The sequence below is a fragment of the Nesoenas mayeri genome, assembly GCF_963082525.1.
Source record: "Nesoenas mayeri genome assembly, chromosome: 8".
Classification (NCBI taxonomy): domain Eukaryota; kingdom Metazoa; phylum Chordata; class Aves; order Columbiformes; family Columbidae; genus Nesoenas; species Nesoenas mayeri.
In genome coordinates this window covers 31,354,125-31,379,233 of record NC_137554.1, presented here as the reverse complement: position 1 = coordinate 31,379,233, position 25,109 = coordinate 31,354,125, and the positions used below count along the sequence as shown (strand labels likewise).

General features: G+C 40.6%; 1 protein-coding gene across 1 annotated transcript in view; it reads right to left on the bottom strand.

Moving 5' to 3' along the window:
• Window positions 1-25,109, bottom strand: part of ST3GAL3 (ST3 beta-galactoside alpha-2,3-sialyltransferase 3) — a gene marked incomplete at its 3' end in the record, with an annotated part of 185,172 nt that overhangs the window by 100,322 nt on the left and 59,741 nt on the right. Inside the window, exon 5 of the mRNA XM_080348404.1 lies at window positions 10,334-10,426. Coding sequence (XP_080204530.1) covers window positions 10,334-10,426 — 93 coding nt within the window. The remainder of the gene's footprint in view (window positions 1-10,333; window positions 10,427-25,109) is intronic.

Genomic DNA, 25,109 nt, shown 5'->3' with positions numbered 1-25,109 from the left:
TGTCCCTTATTTTTGGCTAAAGTTCACAATTTGGAAATAACTGTAGAATTCTGGATAACAAAGGAATGCAAAACAGAATAAAAAGCCGGTCCGGTTCCCGCTCTGGCAGAAGCTGCAGCGCACTCACGCTGGAGCGCCAGCGCATCTGCTCTGCACCTTTGGCGAAGCCAGCAAGGCGCACACACCATGAGGCCCATGTGCCCGTATTCCAGCTTTCATCTAACAGTCTCAATTCACAAGTCACGAAAAGGAATCTGAAGACAAACTTTTCAGGCACAAAGCCTGCACGTCACATGGATTCTCTTGTGTTTTTTTTTTTAAACTCTCGAGAGCGGTTAAACATGAAAGATTTCAGCTCCAAAAATGGATCTGATGTAGATTCTGCTGTCATAATCAGCACTTGGGCATTGCATGTATGATTTTGCACATGGTTTAAGATGAAAAAAAGCACAGGATAGTGAGAACAATCTGCACAAACTGAAGGTGAAATCAGATACCTAATTCCTGGCCAACAGCTCCCCACACCTCGGAACCAAACTGAGATCCTTGAGCCTCAGCCGTATAATGTTCTTCCCCGTCTATCTTCTCAACTTGTCCAAACTCCTTGAAACGCAGAAGCCACCCAGTGCATTAGAAAAAGCCGTACGGCAAACGTAAAGGTAAATTTTGATTGCTCTGCTATGATTAAATTCCTCATTTCTGAGAGCTACCAAGCGGCACTGCACCTTCCCGCCTTTTCTGTCCTGGTGCCTGGCCTGGCTTACAGACTGTGTGCAGTCCCATCACCTCAGCTCTACATTCCCAATCTGCGTCCTTGGCAAGGTTGGTGTAATGATTTGGTAATTCCATAAACTGGATATTGCATAAAAAGAGTAGATGAAGGGAGAAGGGAATACTCACGTTATTTTACTTACCCAGTTTACTGCACTGCCCACAGGCAGTTATGCTCCTCAGGTAACAGAGCAGCACAAGGGGCAGCGTGAACTCCTCAAGCTAAGTGCCATATAGAAAGGGGATGCACTGAAACCAAGCCTTTTTTTTCTTTTTTAGGTAAAAATCCACTTTAATTTTATGCCACGTCTACTTCAACTCGACCGCAGCTGCGTGCAAACCTTCGGGGGCTGCCAAGAGTGAAGGAGTGAGCTGCTGCCATTGAAGTTTGGTTTGATGTACAAGCTCCAGTTGGTTTATTGGTGCTATGAGTTTAAGATCTAGCAGTGAAGTTCTGAATACACAGTCTGATCTCTGGAATTACATTCCTGATCATTGCTCTCTACAAAAAAAAAAATGAATGCAGGGAACCTGTTGCAGATAAATTAGTTATTTGAGCGCATTTCAAACGGAGCTTTGGTTACCACCGTTTCTGTACCAGAGGTTTGCAACACTCTGAACCTGAGTTATTGAATGTTGCCTCTTAATCCCAACTTTCTCCTTCAGACAAGGCAGGTGGAAGGGACTGAAGCAGCCAAGGTGTTGTGAAGGGTGATCCAATTGCCCCATTTACAAATAGCAACAACAGCTTAGCCAACAATCCCAGTTTCAACATTAAAAGCAAATGTCTCCTAACAGGCTGTGCTGTAGGTTCACTAAAGCCCAGCCAGCTGTGACAAAATATATTTTGTGAGATAACATACTTCTCACCTTTAAGAAGTGTGAGAGATTTAAGTCTCCCAAATGAGCACATAGCAATAAAAACAAACACAGGAATTATCCAAAGGAACATATAATGGGACCTGTTGTGTACTTTGACCCAGTTCTGTCACTCAAAATTGACATTAATACATATTTTTTTTAAAAATCGCTCTCTTTGTAAGCGCCTTCAACTTGTACATAATACCCAACACACAAACTGCAGAGGCGAAAAAGAAAATCATCACTCCAGAACCAAACTATATGGGGGGAAAAAAGGCACTAATTCATAAAAATCACAAGGAAAGAAAGGCAGAGAAGTGCAAAATGCTCCCTTTGCCAGCAGTGAGTGGGTTGAGCAGCTGACCGCACGGGATGGTGTGTTACTGGAAAAGCCACGGGGCTCTGGGTGGGGAGGTGCTGCCCACACACTAGCAGTGATCTGAGGAGCGTTACGGTGTGCGTGTTTCGGCTTGTGTGTTTGTTTAGCCTTGGTTTTACAAAACACAGAGCAAGGAGGTGACAGGAGGTAAACGTGAGCAGCGGCACGCTCCGACTCCCCAGGCACGAGCCAGGCATCGAACCCAGCCTATGGCTCAGAGAAACTGGAAACACTGACTGCTCAACCAGCCAGGACACCGGCAAGTCCTCTTTCATCCCTCCTTTCCCCTCATGCAAGTACTGATCTCCTTTAGCCAGAGTTAACCAAGAAACTGAGGGAAGCTAATGATGCTCAGGACTTCTCAAGAGAAAATACACCTGCATCAACTTGTCCATGGTAATTCAAACCTCAATAACAAATATTTCCTTAGTCTTTGCTGTGGGAACGGCAAAATAAGCAAGATACAGCATCTGAGCAGAGTCACAATAAAAACTCCAGGTCAGTGCTCTGGCACCCCCAAACACTCTTTTGGGCACCGGCACATACAAATTTCCTTACAGGGCTGTGATTACAGCAGTAACTGGGACAGCAAATGTAACTTTGAGCTGTGAAACAATCTCCTCCATCATTGTACGCTATTCCTGAACACACATGAACAAGAAACTTAAGGGAGGGACGAGGGTTTGGGTACTCTCCATTCCTAGAACAGGAGTAATCACATTTTGAAGGAAAGGGGATGGTCTTTTTCACAGAAGCATCTGGGACACATGGACGTTCCTGTGCGACCTCACCCAGGCATTCCTGCTCCAGCAGGGGGATTGGACCAGATGATCTTTTGAGGTCCCTTCCAATCCCAAACATACTGTGATACTGTGACCCCGACTTCAGGGGGAGCCTCTGGAAGTGCCAAATCTTTTCTTGGACACAAGCCACTGACAGTTTAAATTACCAAAATGAGTACACTGCAGTGTATTTCACAATGAGATCTATATTGTACATAGAGAAGACAAAAAAAACCCCCCTACTACTACTAACTAATTCAGCATATATATACAATTATATATATATTAAAACATTAAGAGATAGTACCCACTGCACCTGAAGAGACACAGCAGCAGATGGATTATGCTACAGTCAGGGAATAGTTTGCGATTCCCAGAGTAAACTAATTATCCAGCCTGTTTCTTCAGTGAGGTCTCATGAACCACGTGAAGCTGCCATCCTTTGGCATCCTCTGCTCCCCTTAAACAGTCTGTCCCAAAGGGCGCAGCCGTCACCTGCGCTGACAGTCTCTGAACTCGGGCCCTGTCACTTCAGTATGAGCCCATGATGGAGATGACAGTAATTCACGAGGCACCGAGCCAGCCAAACACAAACTCAGATCTGAGCAGAGGGTTAAAAAGTCTCTTTTTAAAATATTTTTTTAATTTCTGAATATCTAAGTAACAAAGCAGGGAAGTGTGGGCTGAAAAGATGCTCTTGTGTGCTTATTATAAGAGGCACAGCTTCCTAGAAGGGGACATGGAAATGAATGGGGAAAGATTTGGGATGAGGGGACCACATTTTGAAATTATCCCAATCCAATTATCCCGATCCCTATTAAAGCACTTGCTAAAGCTCCAATTCCACCTGATGCCCCCACCCCCATTTGCGTGTAAGAATGCTTTTCTTCCCTAACGTATAAAAGGTCTATAAACTGTACCTGCAAGACAATGGCAAAGGAAATTCTGCCAGGCTCTGGTATCAAGGAGACAGGAGTCTACCCTGTAACTCTAGAGAAAGGTCTTGTGGAGCTGTACAAACTATACATGACTGGAGACACACACAAGAGTCCATGACCTACAGTATCAAGGGGGAACTAAACATCAGAAAAACAAAGAATGACTTTAGAGAAAGCAACTGAAATTCCTATGTCTGGCATAAATCCGTGCCACGTATTCTCCACTGATATGAAAGCTTAACAATGTTGAACTTTATGTACAAAGAAACAATTTAGCACGAAAATAGAAATGCAGGGGAGTTTACAGGAGAGCTGGTTTTCCACAGAATGGAGAGTGGGTTGCTCTGTTGAAAAATAACAACAACAACAAAGAGTGAAGGAAGTGGCAATTGCTAATTGACAGCAAGTTTGCACCAGAATAATCAACCCAAACCGATTTTGTTTCTGAACTGATATAACAAAGAAGTTTGTGATTCATGTCTACAAGCCTATTTTTTAGCACCAGTTCACTAGAAAGAAATGTTTATCATCATATCCTTGGTTCTAAGAAATAGTCCTACATATCTGAATCACAAATGTTAAATTCACTACTTTGCTCACAACACCTATAGATTTGTTGTATATTGAACTTCCCCTTTCCCTCTTATTCAGAAATCTTTTCAGATACTCTTTATCTTTCTTTAAATACTTCTTTCCCCGTGTTCTCTCACCAAACACAGATTCACAAGTCTGCAGGCTGCACACATTCTCTCCTCTAATTTCTAGTATTATTAAATAGCTGCCAGCTTACAAGAGCTTGCGGTTGGAAAATTGTCAGTAGCTGAATTCGTCCGGGCTGGCATTTCAGCCACAAACTGTGGGCAGAGGCCTCTGTTTCGTGTGATAAAGAACAGAGCATAGAAAAGGAAAGAGAACTTGACATTGGCAGCATCGTTTTCACAGCAGGGCCAGACATGCGGGAGTCGGCAGCGTTACCACTGCAAACATGAGTTAGTGCCTTCTACAAAAAGGTCAAAGCATTCGTTCCAGACTTGTAGGTGACCTCAGACCTACTAAAAACAGTCTAATTCACTGAACAAAGACCTACTGATGCCATTTTATCAAAGATGCTTGTCATTTTCTTTCTATCATTCCAAACCCAGTAGCCTTACTTGAGGCACTTTGAGTCACTATCTACTGTTGGGAGATTTGCAAAAGGCAGAATCGTATTGTCCTGGAAAGTGAAAAATGAGACAACTCCTTTGTTTACAAGGAGCAGCAGATGCAGCCCATCGAGCCAGCTCCTACACTGAGATCACGCGTCCATTCCTCTTGGTGGGGAGCCACTGTCATGATCCAGATTACAGCATGTTTTTCTGAAACTATGCCAGTTTGCCTTTATGGCATAATAATTAAAAAATCCAGAAGCAAACCAAACGGAAAAACAGGACCAAATGTCCACTTAGCCTCACACTCAATGCCTGTGTCCATTGCCCAAGATTTTAGTAAAAAGCCTAAAAAACAGGGAATATATAAAGCTACAATCTTCCCTCAACATCCATTTAGGTCCCAGTCTCTTGCAACTTAGAGATTTCCTTACCTGGTTTTGAATCTTTATAGTCAACTGAACTGTGAATATTGGTGTTTGTTAGTTTTTAGTATTTTGTCCATTATGAAACTCATTCTCAGACAAAATGCAACTGGAAATAGCATGAAATAGCACTTCCTTCATCTATTTTAGACACGATACATATATTTATATTTAGCATCCCGGAATTTTGTACTAAGAGAAGCAGTCACCTGAACACCTTCTCCATGCCATTCACTATGTTGCATATACTCATCAATCCTCTCTGCTCCCTGATTGCTCTTACCTCAAACTGGAAAGTCTACATTTATTTAACCTTTCTGAGCATGGAAATAGCTCCACATTTTTCTTTACTCTTTATTACCACCATATATACCTAATTCTTCTAGATCTGCTTCAAAATAAGTTGAAGATAATTAGATGTGTTATTGAAAATTGAAGCATAAGGTGTATTTATACAGGGCACAACATCCTTACATCTTCTGCATTTGTCTCCTAATATGTCCACTGGCTTTCAACCATCACTGGTCAGTAAGTCACAGAACCACCCACAGTAATTCCAAGGTCTCTTTCCCGATTTGCAAGGCATGACTAAGTCCATCACTAGGTGTCTGCTGTCAGATCAATCTTCTCGACAACCACTACACCCATCAGAATCGAACTTGGCCTGTTATTCTGTTGCCCTATTGCTTAGCGCTGTGAGATCCTTCTGACATTCCTCAGCTTTTGGTCCTGCTTCCTGGAAAAATGTGTCAGCGCTTTACTCTTTATTTTCTGTTCCAGACAGTTTACGAGCCCTTGGAACAGCAGAGATCCCAGCACACATTCTCCAGAGGTAACATCCCTGTTCTGTCCAGTCTTCTCATACAGTTTCCAATCCTTACCTATTCACTACTTAACTACTACAGGATTACACCAGTTTAATTTCCCAAAAGTCTTTGAAACACCAAGTGTTTGGTTGGGGTTTTTTTTGGTTGTGGTGTTGTGTTTTGGTGGGTTTTTTTGGTCGCTGGTTTTGTTGGTGTTGTTGTTTATGTGGTGGTTTTGGTTTGGGTTTTTCTGTTGTTTGTTTTTGGTTTGGTTTTAGGAAATACATATTGTATTAGTTAAATCCCCTTTATCAAATGCCCTTTCAGTCATTCAAAGCAACATGAACAGATTTACAGGGCAGGAGTTCTTGCTGCAGAAGACAACTTGACTCCTCTCTAACATCACCTTTATTCCTGTGAACGAACACTAATTCTATTCTTTTTCTTAATATAGTTTCTACTGAGGTGCCTCATATAGAAACCAGGCTCACTGTCAGTTTCCAGTTTCCCAAACACTCCATGGGCCCCTCTTGAAAAGCCTGACACGTTTACTGCTTTTCATTCTTCCATTCTAAGGCCAATTTAAGCAATGATTATACACAACCGTGTGTAACTCGGCAACTTCCCTGAGTTCTTCACAAAGTGACAACTTTTCCTAGCAATTCATTGTGCCAATTTGCTCCAAAACGTCAACCTTCTGTCAGCTTCCACCAGAAGGGAAAGCTCCACGTGGGAACTGTTCTGCAGTGAATAGCCATGCAAATAACCTCTCTGCTCCGGCTTCACCTTCCCTTCGCTCCCATGTAATAACATGATCGTGTATCAGCCCTTCAGGATCTCTGGCAGGCTTTCTCCTCTTGACAGCTAGACAAAGAGCTTTAATTTTTTCTTATGCCTTTATAAAGTTGCTACTCAACATTTTTTTGGCCTGCCTCATTATGGTTTATATTTAACTTGCCAAAGTTAATGCTCTTTCCTATTCTCATCATTTGGATAAAACTCCTGCCTCAGAAAGAAGACTTATTTCTAGGAGCCTTGTTTATTATTTTACTGTTTAAGCCAGTCTTTGTTCATTTTTGTGGCTTTCCTTCCATCTCTTATTTCCCCTCTTTTCACAGACTTTAACCATCAAAACTGGACACAGTATTCTAGAAGTCTTGGGTTGTGGGGTTTTGGGGGAGAGTTGGGTTTTTAATTTTAAATCAGTGCTACACACAAAATTTCTCAACTTATGTGTGTACATATGAACCTGAAACAGCATTACAACTATGATGCTTTGTTGAGATTATATGAAGCTTTCCCTATGTCTGTTTCCAAGACAGTTTTTCTATCGTGAAGGTATAATCTGCATTTGTTCCTCCCAGATGTCTCATTTCATATTGTATGCATTAAACTATACTTAGTTGGACTGTGGCCATTTAAATCGGGCAGGTCAGATTGGTCTCTAAAAGTAACCAAACCTTTCTTTAGTACTCTTCAATAAGCGTATCATCTGCATACTTAATCCAGGATTTTTTCCAGCCAGGATTATTGATGAAGGCGTCAAGAACTGCTAGAATGAGAATGGATCGACTGAGAACCTCATTTAAAAATAAAATAAAATTAAATTAAATTAATCGTTCCGTACAGGCAACCATATCTCGAGATTTCTCAGGATATTGCTCTTTAGTCTGTGTAGCGCTTGCTTATGCTTGGTCAAGTCTGAACTCACATTTTTACCATTGAAGAAGCACTTACCAAGAAGAGTTACATCCTCTGAAAAATATTTATTCTATCTCAACTATTTCCATCATATTTTGCCTATTTACATTTAAAATTGCACTAAAAAGTCAGGAACCTTTAGAATGGGAAAACATTTATTCATTTTATTCATGCTTGAAACAGCCAAACCAACTTAATCCAAATAATAAAAAACCCAACAAGAACACATATTTTATGGCAAAGACCAAGCCCAAAGAACGTCAGCCGCAGAAACGATGTTTTCCTAATGATATGAGCAACTGAAACCAAAAGCTACAATAAAAGAAATCAGGCAGTTCATATTCTTAAATCAACAGGCAAGCTAATTTGGCTTTAAGAGTTCTAAATATATTAAATTATGGTACTTGGCTTGGTAGTATTAACTTTGCATAATTCTTTAAGTAAAAGAGAAGCTTCAGAAGAGGAAAGAATCTTAAGTGTAGCATGGAATTCTTTGCAGTACTATTGGTCAGCCATCCTTACACCAATCCTAAATGAAATAATTAGATGTCCAACACTGAATTTAATTAATGAAGAATTAGTGAACATCATGGAAAGAAATGTCAACCTTAGTGAGGTTTAGGGCTCACGTTAGAGAAGCAACTGAACAGAAAACCCCAGTGGGACGCTGTCTTTAGAACTATGAAGATAATTTTCCAATGTATGAACAACACAACAAGGACCTAGTTAGACTAGAGACATGTTACTACCTCTCTGCATGGTATTGGTTCAATGCATTTATTTACAGGGAGAAGGTGACTGAACAGCAATCTGTAAGTAGCTGCTGAGGCAGAGAATAAATAACACTTTGGATTCTAGCAGGCAAAAAAACCCCTTATTGAAGGCAAAGTCTTAAATCAATTTGAAATTAAAATAAGATTAATATTTTGCAATAATGAGTTTATCCATAGGAATAATGTAGCACATTATTACCAGATTCTCCAACAACTGAAATCTTTAAATCAAGCTACAGGCCTGTGATCCATGATGAATTTACTGGAATAAAACGTCATGTCCCGTGTCACAAAACAAATCAGGAAAAGGGGCCATTGACGGTATTTTTCTGGCCTTAATAACTGTGCTAGACAATCTTCTTTCTTCAGTGTACGTAATTTATCTCCCCAGAATCAATGCAACAGCAATGCCTTGGAAAGTGCAGTTAAGTTTCACTTGTATAAAGGAAGGAAGGCTTTAGTTTCAGACATCTTACTACAGGTAAATGACCTTCTATTTACATGTAATATGTACACAAACATAGATTTAAAAGCACTCAGAAGGTTCTTAAAAGAAGATGATAGTGAATCTACCTTCAGTTCTAGTATTTATATACAAATCAAAGTTACAAAATTCACACAGGAGATAATACTGATAATTATTTGTTTCACCCTGGTGATCGAGAACATAGTCTCAACACTTAGCGTTTTGGTTTTAAGGCCTGGCTGTAGTATCTGCTGGTTACAAGGCAATGTCAGGTTTAATTTTTCAAAGTTTGCAGGTACCATATTTGCCCATAAAAATGAAGCAAGAGGATACCACCAGCTTCAGGCTTGGTCACTCAACCTAACCTCTATGTGTGCGACTTCTTCCTCAAAAGAAACAAAATATATCTTTTAGAAAAGTATCAGTTGTTTTAAAAAGTCCACTACCTCTTTTTCCAAAAAAGTCACTGCATTAGAGCATCTCTCTTCCACGTGCATTAGATGCTTGTACAAAGGTCAAATAAGTATTTGGTCAAATGTTCCATTTGATGAACCAAACTGAGATCCTTGAGCCTCAGCAGCATAATGTTCTTGCCCGTCTATCTTCTGAACTTGCTCAAACTCCTTGAAACGCAGAAGCCGCATAGTGTATTAGAGAAAGCCATAAGCCAAATGTAAAGGTAAGTTTTGGTTGATCTGTTAGGATTACATTCCTCATTTCTGAGAGCTACCAAGCGGCACTGCACCTTCCCACCCTTTCAGAGGGAAAGAAATTCTGAAGGAACCAGTGACACCTCCCTTAACAACTTCCCAACACAGTAAGACACACAACTTGTTAACATGCCTTAGACTCTTTGGAAAACATGATGGCAAAGCCTCCAGGCACCTGAGGAATTGCTCTACCCTGTTCTCCCAAGCACAACAAGAGAGATCACACTTTACTACTCCAGATAACTTAATCTGTCACTTTATGGGATTGCACCATTGGGTACGAGTAGTGAGCTTGACGACACGTCTGTACCATGCACCGACAACATAATTTGTTTCACTATTCAACACACAGAACTCCCTGCTCTTTGAGCAAGGTCCTGGTCAGAATGAAGTAAGTTAAGCCATTGACAACTCAAACAGCCCAGAATTTCAACACCAATGATCCCTGGAACCAATCAGGTTACAGAGTAATGACACTTTTCAAGTCAATCTCTGCAGATCACCCACCCTGAAGGATGAGAAGTCATCCGGGGAAGAAGGGAAAACAAACAGAAAACCCAAGCAGTAATTACTTACTTTGGGAAGATGACAGTCATGAGCGCTGATGCATAACCAGGCTTGCATACTCCCTCAGAGAAATTTGCATACTTGGATGCCAATTCTGGAGGCCTGTGAAAAAATAAGTAGAGAGTCAGGACTCTCTTGGCTATGAACCGGTTTTTGCAATTATCCAAGTTATTCTTTTCCTTATAGCTTTTCTGAAAAACAGCTGTGAAGAACAACAGCAAACACAGATGGGTATTTATTGTTGCCATACAGCACCACAGGAGAACAACAAACGAAGGACAGGGTTAAAGACACCTGAAATACTAAATCACTAGTTTTGCTGAAAGATTTTCATGCCTAGGAAGGTGAATCTCATTGGAGAAAAATAACAAGATACTATCTTAGACTTCAACCTTTCAAAAGGAAGGAAACATAAACAGCAGTTTGCTTTGGCTGTTTTTCTAAAGTATGATCAAACTTAAAGTTACAGAAAAGTATTACTTAGAAGATAACTTCCAAGCATTTGAAACAAACTGCCGAGCAGTTCTGACACGTTATCAAGGGACACATCCTTTCAGTATTTGGAACAGATGACGTTGCTGCTGTTCTGTCAAGATGTGTCTTAATTCAGCTTGCCTAGTTATTTTCATGCAAAATTTAGAATACTGTGGGGCTTGGGGTTTTTTTGGTTGTATTTTTTGTTTGGTTGGTTTTTGTTGTTGTTTTTTTCCATTTAGTTTTTGCACAGAAACAAGATTAGCAATTCAAGAAAAGATATTTAAGTCCAGTGTATATTTTTACTATAGATCTACTGAGTGACCTGGAAAAAACATTTGATTTTGTGTCCCTGTTCACCACCTGCAAAACTTATACATTAATCCATTTCACGATAACATGACAAGGGTTAATTCACTTGTGCTTTCAAACTTATACTAGATATCTTGGTGTCAGCCACAGTATTAGAATTATCAATATTCCTCCCCCCCCCAAAAAAAGGCATTTACAATGACATGTCCAACTTTCAGTGGAAGTTGCAAGTGTTAACTACCGCAAAGAATCCATCAATAATAGTGTATTTGCTGCACCACTTTGTTAGCAGTAGGCAAGTAATGAAAGGTTTTCCCCTACACGTTAGCAGTAGGAGTCAAATGAGGATAACGGTACAGATCTGCAGAGTAGATCCACAAAAACTATTTGGAAGAGCCTGTTATTATCACCACCATGCTTTCTTTTCCAGGCATCACTGACGTGGACCTCACCAGCATCACTTAACATGCAAACCACTGCTAGATGTCATGAGCACAGATTGAGAGTCCAAGTGAGTGGAACCCTGAGCTGAAGAGAAGGTCCTGGAGAGATTGTGAGCAGGGGCACAAACAGAACCCTCGTTGGCAAAATGACCCATCTGAAAGACAGCACCTCCATGCTGAACTAGTACTAAGTGTCCTTGTACTAGTCCTGAGGTCACCACCCAAAAGATCACTAGCCATTTTCAAATGGGTGATCAATAGATGGACAGGTAATTTTACAATTAGCCACATATGGTACCAAACCTCCTAAATCTATGTACCTCTTAAAGAGTAAAATCTATTCCTGTTGAACAAAAATCTAAACCTTCAACAGCTAGAAGACAAAATAAACTTGAGAAAATAACAGGTCACTACAAGCATTTTGTTTATTAAGTCCTTTACAGATGAAAAGCACTGAAATGCTTAAGAACATGGATCTGATTCTAATTTTGCCACAGATTTCTTGCAAAGTTTTTGTCAAAACGTAATATTTTACTGCCACAATTCTGCATCTATAGGATGGCAGAACAATACATTTGACTGCTTACACTGTCAATTATTTACAGCACAGTTTAGATTTCTCTAAATCCATTATATAGACATGGGGAGATTGATGTAAATGTAACATTGTCTAGCACAACCCAAATCCACGAGTTCAATTTCCACAGGTGATATTATAATCCATCTCTAAATGAAAGCATCTAAGATGTGATCATCTAGAAGTCCGAATCCCAAAGACTTGCATGGAATGATTTGTGCTCTGATTCCAATCAGGGTCTCTTTAGAAACAGGCACAGGAAAGACCTGTTGCTGACAAAACAGGAGTTTTTAATGGTGGCAAAATACATTCCCTTCTGACATTGTCAATAGAGACAGCAGGGTGTGCAGATCACAGCTTGTTGCAGCACTTCAGATATGAGGAAATGTGGGAAAACTTAATCTTTATCAAGCAAACTTAAGCGTTGCTGCACTGTTTTTGTTTAAGCAAAATACAGAAATCTCTAATACCAAAATCTTCAAAAACAAGTAGAAAGCAACTGGAATTTATCTGGAGCCACCACAGCAGTGAGTCATTGCTGGCAAACTCATGTAGCTATTTCGACAGCAGGCCTTTCTCAAATGACCTCAGTGGTCATACAAAATATCTGGTGCCACAAACAGGCATTTTTCTCTTTTCTGATTTAATGGCGCTTTCATTATCAAATTAAAATGTCACTCAGATGCCCATCGTGGTGTTTCTGCGGAAGAATAGTAGGCTGAAACCCTCGTGCATTCGAGTGGCACAGAATGCCAATCAGTGCCGTGTACTGACGGGGGAGCTGTCAATTATGAAACCCACAAAGATATTCGGAGCCGTTAAAGCCCGAGGGCCGAGCTGTTAACATTTCTTGGATGTGATGAAGTTCATGATCCAGAGTGCCAGAGGCAGAACAACTCTCATAAGCCAATTGTAGCTGCCACCTCATATCATTCAACATTTGCTCATCTCCTTTCTTCTGGCCATGCATTGAACCAGCAGGCTAAAGAAAAACAGAAACGGGCACTCTACATTTAAAATCCATCTAGGGACACGTTTTATTTGCTTGATTTCTCCAGATTACACATTTGGGCTATAATGTCATTACCAGCATGCTCATAATGATAAGCCTTATTAGGTGTAACTCAAAGCCAAACATGTACAGTAAGGCTGGATACAGCTGTGCTGTCTACCATTCTGCTACCTCACAAAGCTATCCAAGCTAACGTCATTTTAGACACATAAATTTGCTTTGTGTTTTTTCCTGCAAGATTCACAGATCTCACAGAGTTTGCTCTGCCATAAATCAGACTGCAAAACATCCTGCACGAAGCATCCCACAGACAACTATTCCTTTTTCAAATGAATCCAGCTTTGTAAAAATCACAACGCTGTTAGTAGGTACACAGTTCCATAACAAAAACAGCGTACAGAACTAAAATGTATGGATCAGCATCTCCTTCATATCCAATGACAGTGTATTTATTACACTGCTACATATATCGCTACTTCTTTAGTTATGTTTCTTATTTCCAAATGGAAGAAGCACCACTATTGAAAGTAGATTCTGCAAAGGCTGCCTGACAGTTATCAGAACACAGTGCACAGGATTGCAAAAGCTTATGTTTGATTCTCATTTTATAATCCTGAGCGCTGCTTACAACAGATGGGTCAAGAACTAGGCACCAAACCAAGCAATGCTACTTTTAGTGCTTTCTAGTAAATAGCTTCATCTCACTAGCAGCATTTCGGTGCCTGAAATCCCAGGATCACACAAAAGGGCGCTGCGGGAAGCCACCCAGCGCCATCACGATTGCTATGGCACAAAGGTGCAAATCTCCTCTGCATCTCCCAGGTCCAAGCACATCAACTCCAGCTCCTGACTCTCATGCTCCCGGTTACAGTGAAAGCGTCAGTCAGGCTGAGGAGGTTAAAGAGCTGGTGGAGGCAGCTGAAAGGATATTAATAGATTATTAGATTATTATTAGCAACAAGACTGGTGAAGGGACTTGAACACAAGACCTACGGGGAGAGGCTGAGGGAGCTGGGCTTGGTTAGTCTGAAAAAGAGGAGGCTTAGAGGTGAGCTCAGCACTCTCTAGAACTACCTGAAGGGAAGTTCTAGCCAGGTGGGGATCGGTCTCTTCTCCCAGGCAAAACATAGTGGTTATTATGAAGTAATAATAAAATGACCTTAGCAAGTCATTTGGCAGATCAAAAAAGGGCAGATTGCTAGATCAAAGCAGTTAATGCTAAGACCCCATATCTACACTACACCGGACTCAAGGCATTTTACTCTAGATGGGATTCCGGTCAGACTTCTATGTCCAGATGTATCCATCACATACTTGGCTCAATGTTGGCCAAAAGGTCAAGTTTCAGTATGAACCCTTAAGTCCCCAATTAAATATTGTTGCATTTCGTAGATTCCTGGAATAAATCTTTCAGTTTAGTTTCCCCAAAATACGCCCAGGACTAAATTTCAAAACCAGTTTGTGAACTCCATCAGCATACAGTAGGAAACAATGCTGACATTTGCTTCAAAATTCTGGGACTGCTCCAAACACGACACTAATAAAGACAAAACCAGAGTGGCTGGGGTGTAGCTTCATTTATATTTTAATTAATATCAAGGGGTCACAGATCTTTGAATCCTATTTGTTTTGTATATCACTTGTCAGAGAGAAAGAGAAGTCAATGAATCACAGAATGTTAGGGGATTGAAAGGGATCTGGAAAGCTCATCCAGTGCAATCCCTCCATGGAGCAGGAACACCCAGATGAGGTTACACAGGAAGGTGTCCAGGCGGGTTGGAATGTCTGCACAGAAGGAGACTCCACAACCCCCCTGGGCAGCCTGGGCCAGGCTCTGCCACCCTCACTGGGAACAAGTTTCTTCTCAAATTTAAGTGGAACCTTTTGCATTCCAGCTTGAACCCATTACCCCTTGTCCTGTCATTGGTTGTCACTGAGAAGAGCCTGGCTCCATCCTCCTGACACTCACCCTTTAGATATTGATCCCCATGAATGAGTCCCCCCTCAGTCTCCTCTTGTCCAGCTCCAGAGCCCCAGCTCCCTCAGCCTTTCCTCACACGGGAGATGCTCCACTCCCTTCAGCATCTTGGTGGCTGCGCTGGACTCTCTCCAGCAGTTCCTTGTTCTTCTGGAACTGAGGGGCCACAGCTGGACACAATATTCTAGGTGTGGTCTCCCCAGGGCAGAGCAGAGGGGCAGGAGAACCTCTCTGACCTACTGGTACACCATTGGCCTTCCTGGCCACCAGGGCAGAGTGCTGGTCATGACTTCTGTTAATAAAAACAAATGCAGGTTTCACCTACATAGTACTCATGTCCCATACACAGTAACAGCAGGGGACTGAAAAATGCCTTTGCATATCTGACTTTTACAATTAAATGACATGATCACCATGACATCTGGACTGGCAGAATCTCCTTGAGCACGAGACACTACAGAAAGAAGATGATCTGATGAACATTCCTCTTGGTGAGCGGCTGGAGCTCCACGTTCAACAGGAACACAGCGTGGTTTAGGAAACGCTGAGACAAAAGCTTAAGGAGCTCTGATTATAACACTGCTGGAAGTTTCCAAACTTTGGTTCAAAGAATTACACTGCCCCATCATGTGATAGCTGCTATTTTTCTAGTTCCAGCTGAGGAAAAACTAAACAAACAAAAGAAAGGAATGGAGAGATAGAAAGAGGAGGAAAAGCAGAATGCTTACACTGGAAGAGACAGGAAATGCATCTGTCACACTGTGGCCAGCTAAATGGATGTAAATATTTTCAAATGTTACTTCAGTATGTAAGCAAATTCCTCAAGGAGGTGGTACGACTGAATAGAAGGAGAGATGGCCCAAATCCCTCTTTCTAAAAAGATATGATGCACGCTAAAAAAAATGTCCTGTTCTGCTTCTCCACTAAGCACTGGCTTCTTCTGAAATTAATTTCTTAATGAGGGCAATCAACACATACTTCTATTTATTTATTTGGACTGCTCAAGAACACCAGCTGAAGAAGATTAGGTTACATTAAACCGGCCCAGGAAAACAAAGTTTTAAAGGCACTCCACTAAAACCCATGACCCATCTCCACAGCCCCGAATGAAGATGCGACACGAAGCCAACGATGCCCCTTATGGCAACGCACGCTGGGCAAGGGGACAACGACTGCCACAGACCAGTACCATGCTGGAAATGCCCTTCACCCTTTGGGAAATGTCATCTTTGGACAAACACGAAAGGCACAAGGATCCCATTTCCTTCCTCAATTCCATTCTTGGTCTTTGACATACTAGGGGGGAAAAAAAAACCCAAACCCAAAAAACCACCACCACACATTCCTGTTCTGGAATTAGACCACTAGACAGAAGAAGGAATTTCAAGTTAGTCTCAGCAGTGCTAAATGCGCGAACATCTTAGGAAATACAGCTACAAGTGATTTAAGCATCAGAAAGGATTATATCATTGTACCATCTCTTAGAGTTCACTGATCCCAGAACCCTGCCTGCAGCTTCTCAATTAATAATCTTATATCAAGTTCTAAAGAAGTGCTGGGATCCTCCTGGACAAAAGAATCACAATTTGTCAGGCTATAAAGTGTTTGTTTGTTTTAAATAAGTAAATAAACTAAATGCTGAGTTTATAAAAAGAGATTCAAGGATGCAGATAAAGAAATCCAAGCATAGTCCATTGCACGTTTTGTATGTGACCTCATGCTGCATTCCCCTCCAAGAATTGAGTAATATCCTGATCTCCTCTGTTTTTTATAGGCTTTCCCCTTTTTTGAAAACCTATGTTTCTGTTACATCTTACCTTTAAGACTGGCAGCACAGAAAGGCAGAATGGTGTGCAAATAGACACGGGTAAGGAGTAAAGATAACAGTCCATTTGAGGGTTTGTTTGTGTCTTTAGAGAAACATGGAAAGGAGAAAACAACTGGTTCAAATACCAATTGTTAGTCTAAACAAAAAGCATGAAATACAGAAATTTTATTTCCACAGAAGGCAGCTGTTTAACAAAGAAAAAGAAAGAAAATACGTGAAGATGACTGCTCCTGAGTTTTTGATTATTTATTAATCTTTGAACAAAGAAACTTTCAGCTTCATGATGAAGTAACTTGCTGATAATTAACATAATTCCTGGGTGCATATTATTGGACTTTCATCTATTCTAGTTTCCATAAATCCAAAATCACTGGTTCCCATCCTCAATAATAAATATCATCATTCTGGTTTTACAGACAAGAGACAAGGATGACCTAAGGGAGGACAGTCAATTATTTGGAGATGGGATGTCCTAAGACTCATTTACAAGTCAATAAAAACTCTCTCAGCAGTCAATGGAGATTCCTACATGACCTGCTTTCTGCAAGAACTGTCTACAGAGCATTTAAATAAACTCTATATCCCCAAATCAGAAATGAAGATGTTCCCTAATATTAGAACATGCAATTCTCAAAACTTGCAAAAATAAAATGCTGTGATTCTTTATCTTCTCAAATCTCACTGTTAGCACAAGGGCCATAAAAAGTGAGCCAATTAAGTCTGATGGGAAATAAACCACCCACCTATCACATCCATTTTTGGCCAAATGAAGGAATGCAAAAAGATAAATTGAAATGTCATAATTTTGTTGCTGTAACCCTCGAGTCTTCATCACCAACCCTCATCTGTTACATCTACAAACGGGCAATGCTTTCCTTGGATCACAAACAGTGTTTTTCTATTTATAGTGCAATGAATCCAGCCGTGTAGGTCCAGGAGAGATAAATAAGTGCTAAAGAGATGAGAATAATTCAATTAAATCCAGGAATCCCCTCCTCAAACTGGTAGGAATCATTACCCCTGAAAACAAAGATCTTTGCTCAAAGCCTATAGCTGTGGTGAAAACAAAACACAAAGAAGATGAACAAAGAAATCTCAAAGCATCACAGCAAAAATTACAATTTTAAGTCTGTGGATACTACAGTTTGGTAGATTTGAATGTCAAAATCCAGTGTTTAGCTGTTTTAAATGCCAAACGAGGAAATCGGCTACACTGAGGTTTTAATCACCAAATCTTCCTTCCAAAGAATGTAGCTCATTTCATTGCAGAACACAGCCAGGCTATGGAACACTTCATTTCAGAGAAACTCTCAGTGTTTAGCTGGATGTGAGAGCCCACTGACAGAGCAGAAAGCCACAGAAAAGATCAACAGTGATTTATTATTCACTGTTTCCCATATCATTGAAGCATCAACCAAAATAATCCTAAAGACAGTAAAACACTGACAGAGGGCAGCACTTCTTTCATATAACATGCAGGTAATCGGTAGATTTCTTTATGTCAATATGTTACAGAAGCCAGATGTATAGATGGGATCCAAAGCTATTAGGTATACTAAGAGGTCTCACAGCATCCCTGACTCAGGAATAGCAAAGCTTCATCCCTTTGGAGGCTGGAGAGTGACACCGGAGCAAGGATCCCTTCACACTGGTGTATTCTTCTCCTTTCCTAAACAATTCTAGGAGCGCTCTGAGAACAGACACGGGGGCAGGTGAACCTTTGGTCTGGTCATTTTTATTTTCTCACTAAGATAACAGCCCTTTCTATTGCATTAGCAAATCTGTTTCACAGGCAACTAGCAAACACCAAACCTTAGGGGAATAAATCCCACTTGGAAAAATCTCCCTCAGCTACCTGATGGCAAATCTTTCACAAGAACAGTTCATGACACCCTCCCTTCTCAGTTTCTTTGGTAACTTTGCAGAGGTAATGGTGATAAAGGTTGTCCTTTAAGTGTTTATTTGGAAGATCTGGACAGCTTGGGAAGGAACAACAACTTAGCTCTTCTTAACCAAAGAAAAAGACAACTCTGATATGGTCTTCTGGGTTGAACTGAAATCAAGAGGAAAGAAACACTGGTCAGTGAACAAATTGCTTTAGATGGTACGTAGAGGTGACCTCACAATTGGGGAATGCGGTTTAACAGTAGTTTTACAAATTGCTGTATATGGCCATGAGGAACTGAATTTTTCTCTCTCTTCTTTCTGAAGCAGTAGTCCAAAACAAGTTGTCTTCACTGACCTATATTAGAGGCAGATGTCATGAATTTAAAGAGACATCAATTAATCTAATAAGTACTGCACTGAAGTCTTAAGAAGAGGAATGCTACATATAGGGAGGAAAATGTTTCCTCCAGAAACCTTGCTGTAAATACAGACGGTAACACTGACCTGGAGGAACACTTGCAGATACTGTGACTAAACACAAAACTAACAAAAATCCACACTGCTTTAGGGTAAATAATTAAGAATAGCCAGAACTCTTAACAGCAAGAACAGCTGCAGAGTCACCCAGATCAAAAAACTCTCCTGCTCACTCCATACATTGTCTTAGTGAATGCTCTGCTAAGATAACGTGGGGTTTTTTGCACTTCAAAGAGCAGCTGCTTGTCTGAAAAGAGACTGTCCAAACAAGATCCAAACTACCATATGTAACCATGAGAGTCAGAGAACAGAATAAAGTTTGTCTCAAAGAACCGCGAACAGCCCAATTAATCAGACCTTCCTTCATCTTACATCACCCTTAACGTCACTGGACATCAGTCCTGCATCAGAAGGTTATTTGTGGCTCTCCAAAAGAGCATATGCTGAAGTGGTTTTCATTGTATTTCACTGTATTTTCACCGTATTTCACTGTAGAGGCTAAAGGAAAACTCCAAGGCTGAGCATAGAAATAGGTTTCACTTTTCAACAGGACAGATCCTATCCTCTCCTGCTTGTTAATTTATCAAAAGAGCAACACTTCAAAAAATCACCTGATTCCACAATGATAAAATACACCTTTGAATCCTATACAGATCAGAGTCCCCAACTCAAACAGAGAAATGACACGACCACCTTTGGGGATTTCTGCCTTCAATGATGTAAAAAAGGGTCATTAAAAGAGGATGAAAAGAAGTAGGAGGAAGGCACCCAACATTCTATAGCTGTATAGGATACCGTGCACATTTTTTAGGTCTTTTCAAGATTAACCCTCTTAAAGAGCTGTGGGGAAGGTATTTGTAAGTAGGAAGTAAAAGGTCTGAAATCAAACAGAAGTATCCAAACACATTCAATATGCAAATCAAAGACATTTTGTTTGTTGGCTTTTCAGTTCATCTCTTTTTAACGAGCTGGAACAGATTGCATGGCGGACAAGGAAGAAACAGCACAGATTTGTTCTGTCCGTTTTCTGTCCCTCCCTTCGTGGTCCTGATTCTCACTGCTGAGAGCAGGATGGGGGCTGCAGCTCATGTCCAGAGCATCATTTCTGCCTGTTTGCATTTTGGCTGAGAAAGAAACACACGCTCTTCTGTGTAACGTAAGAGTACAAAGTGTTTCATAAAAGTTAAATTGTTTGGTTTTCTTAGAAACAACTAGAGAAAACCTCATCTGAGCCTCACAGTTCAATTCAAACATCCATAACCCCCAAAGCATCTTACAGCAACAACCACTACAAGACTCCCTCCCCGACGTGGCACAGCAGACACAGCTGCAAGTCACCTTCCTGCTGCAAAGTGTTCATGGCAATGGGCACCACACAACACCAGCTCTTGTGAGGTCTGGAGTCCCTCTAGAGCACTTTTCCAGGGTGCAAGCAGCAACTTCATGCTTCCCCAAGGAAAAAGTGTACTTTAAGTCTATCAACCTGATCAGAGTTTACCTGGTACTTCAGTCCTGGAAGAACTTTAAACAGTAAAACAGATTTTATGAAGCAAGGCTTACAGTCAGGTTTCCAGTTATAAGGCTGGGGTTTCATCAGCATCTCACACCATGAGTTCCTCTAGCCTGTCACATCTGTAAAAGGCTAAGGATCATGGTTTCATAGCATGCCACTAGCTGGCAGCTCAGCATCCTCTGTCCTGCTAAGCAACTCTTCTCAACCACAGCAACAACGCTTTCTGCTTGCATTCAGCATAAATGTAAATCTGTTTTCTTACCTAATAGATTATAATCACAGCTGTTAAAAGTATATCTTGGTTTTACTGTCCTTCCCCAGCATGCAAAAAGCCTCTATGTGTTTGTTCCGCCAAACTCTTCCCTGCCTTGATGACCTATTACACATTCTTAAAGTTTATGTATGGCATTCTTAGCACACACAGACAGCAAAGCTTTGATGCATCTGGTCATGTTACAGCAATTCAGAAGACAAATTTAGAGGCAGATTGAGTAAAGTAAGCTGTCTCTTACCACACACCCAATTTAAAAAGCTTCGTCACAGCCAGCTATAGAAAAATATAAACGAGGAGCTGACAACTACGCTGTGTCAGGTACCATAGCAATAGTGTTCTTCAGAGTAAGTGACATGCTTCAGAGGCAAGCTTGATAAACAGTGTAATGTTCACATGCTGGAATAAACTTGATTTCCATTCCACCCTCAGATAAGGATTCCCTAAAAGATCTCCACAGGGAAACAAAAGGGAAGATGATTTCTCTTTGGAGGAGGAACAGCGCTGGCCTGCAAGAAGGGATCGATGTCGAGCCAGGCAAGCACAGAAGCGTTGACTCTTGGTGATCACATACAGGCCTTTGGGATTTCCAGCTCTTGCATCAGTTTAAAAACAAACTCACAAGTGTTTTGGTTCAGGACGGGCAGCAGCATATCACCCGTTTCCACAAAGTGGTACTTTGTTCATTATGACGGACAGCAAGAATAGAATGACAAACGTCGGTGTTTTAACATAAATCCATATCAAAACTCAGGATGCCACAGAACATCTAGTCCTTGCAGTAAACAGTATAGTCAATTAGAATTATATGAGACCAACTTCTTTAATGATCTTGACAGAGAATTTCTAACCACTTCGACTGAAGTTTTGGGAATGATCTACACTTAGATAACCAAATCCATTCAATTTCATTCAATATCCAACCTCAGAAAACAAACAAACATTTATTTAGGTTAATGCTACTGTAGTGAAGAGTTACAAAGTAAGTGTTCCACATTACAGATATGGAGGGAAAAAGACCTAAACCTTTTCTTCATAAGTTTCCCAGTTTTTATACAACTAGTAACAACTGGTAAAAGCAACACAAAATGTGCAAACCGAGACCTAAGAGGAACATATCAAGAAAGAAGTCAGTCTCACACACACCAGGCACCTTTATGGAGATCCACTTGAAGAACAGGCTCATCTAACAACAAAAAGTTTCTATACACGTTAATTGGAACTACATGTATTACTTTATTTTTTCGTGGAAACCTGTATTTGCCATTATGTTATTGGGCTCAGAATCAAAAATGGGCTGAAAAGCCTGTGAGTCATTCCTTTTTGCTTTTAAAATATTTGCACATCAACTTTCTGCTAAGAATACGGAGAACCCCTAGTGTTTGAAGATTTATTCCTAGTCTCCAGCAGTCCAAAAAGTCCTCAGCTACTTCTTCAGAAACTCTTGCAAGAATGTTGTCCAGCCATCCCAATTCTAAAGCACGTAAACTTAGGTATCTACTGCTTTAATTTTTGTTGTTGATACTAAGGAAAGCACTTTTTTGTCTCATCCAAACAGAACAAAACTCCATGTATTTACTGCACACTTCTACCTTTTCTATTAATACATTATCACTGTTTTCCCTTATACTCTCAGTAAAACTGTTTTTCCAGGAACATTTCTTTCTTATGAAACTGAGCTTGTTGGGGCAAACAGTATAAAACTGCTCCAAACAATGCCCAGTCATTCATATTTTTTGCTTTACATTCTTTTCCCACATGGTTTGGTTCATAATTGCTTCCAGCTTCAGGAAACTGGCCCTTTCAAAAGCACCAAACATAAGGTTTTTTCACTTGGTTTGCACTTAACAAATCAAGTAATCAATCAGTTCTATCTAAGTAGCCAGTAAGTCTGATTTGTACAGTCTTTATCTTCTTCATCGACCAAGTGTAACACAGGAATCCTAAAGTTAGGTAACAGAGTCACGTGAGAAATCCTTATGAGAATTCCAAAGGATCAAAATCATGGGGAAAAAAAGAACTAAGATGAGCAAAACAAAGAAACAGGGATGGCCATTACACCCCACCCAAATGTGGGAGGTTTGATGAATGAACAACAAACAGACCGGTAATTGAATCACTGTGAATAGCCAGAGTTCATTTTCTTAGATATTTGAAGTTCTCAAACAATTAGTACAGAATGGAAGAGATTAGGTGGAAGGACGAGAATTGGAAGTCAAATAAAAATCGGAAATTAAAGAGAAATAAATAACCAACCGCCAGGAAAACCCCGATGTTGTAAAGTATGCTAAGCCTTGAAATAATCTTTCAGATAAAGCACCAGGATGCTCTTGCTTGTGATGGTCGGAATTACCTCGTGTAGCCTGTGAGACACACGCTCACTCTTGCCGAGGCAGGACAGGAGATCATCGGGACTTCTCACTTCTTCTCCTTTTTCCCCTCTCAGGATTGCAGAAATACAAAAAGACAAATGGGGAGGGAAACGGGGCACAAAGAAATCCCCCAGCAGCAGGCGCGAGGCAAGTCCAGCATTCCGACACGTTTATTGCTTATTTTTACAGTGCTTAATGGCTAAGTACCACACATAGACACAATCCGTTTCAAAGCAACCTCCCACACTAGAAATAAAATGAGGGGAAGGGGCTCTGTTTCAGTTCTTCATTATTAAAGCTCTGAAGTAAAGCAAATTCAACAAACAGAAGTAACCCAATCTGTGTGTTTCCCCAGCCCAAACTCCCTCCATTTTTACGGTCTTTTCAAAGTCTAGATCAAGTTTCATATGAGTTTGCATGGTGCAGATTGTTATTTCTGGCTTCTTCCCCCCCAACAGATTTGATTTCTTTGTCTCCCATTTTTGAAGTTGGAAATTATCATGAATATTAAAAAAATCTTCACTGCACCTCCCAAATCTACTCTGTAATACTGGAAAAACATGTAAATACACAGTATCACAAAATCTCTAGCAAACCACAGAGGCCGCTGGAAGAAATATTCTTCCTTTTAATTAAGTCCTGCCTAAAAATTACCAAAGAAGACAATATCAAATATAAACCATATAAATATGTAATAGAACATTAACTATGTTAGCATTATGTTATTGTGGTCAAACATACTGATCTCATAGTCATTTTCTAATTGGGACAGATAGCAAACTTTTTTGCCTGTTTCTACCTTTTTTAAAAAAAATTGCATTCCCTCTCAAGTTAACACATTGTAATACCCACTATCTTTTTTCTTTAGGACTTATTCCAATGAGCTCACACGTATCTTCTCACTTTTGCAAAGCTTTATGAGGGAGTGAGTCCAAGTCAAACCCTGGGATGCTTCCTCCATCATTCATCAGCTGACACTTCAACATCCAAGGTTCTGAGCTGCCCATGGCAGCAAGTGAAAAGATCCACTATCACCCAAGGGAGGCTTTTTTCTGGCTGTTGTTTAGAAGCATTACATTGTCGAACTAACTGTTAAAGTACTGTCGAGGGTTTAGATTGTGGGGTGACAATAAAAACCCTGGCAGATGTATTATTAACCTCCTTTCACCCGCTTTTACCCCTCCCTCTACCCGCTTCCCATTCAGGACGGGCAATTGGGAGGGAAAGAAGGATAGAGAAAAGAGAGCTGGAAAATTTAAAATGTTTTAAAAAAATAATACAAAATATACAAAACCAATCTTGAAAGTCTCAGCAACTGCAGAGCCGGCACTCAAAGTCCTGGACTGGACCCTGCAGCCAACCGGAGCTGGATTCAGTCTCTCACTAGGCCTCAGTTCGCAGGGATGACTAGCAAGGTCCTCTCCTAATGTTGGCCATGAGCAGAAGCAAAAAAAGGGACGAAAAAGGCATGAGATCCTCATGATCTCCCACTTTTATATGAAGTATTCACGTGAATGGAATGTTATACACAGTTGGTCAGTTTCTTGGTCACTTGTTTCTCGTTGTCCCTCTCACGAGATGTCCATCCATGCTTAGCAATAACTTCGCATTCCATTGCTATGTTTACCAAACATGTATCTG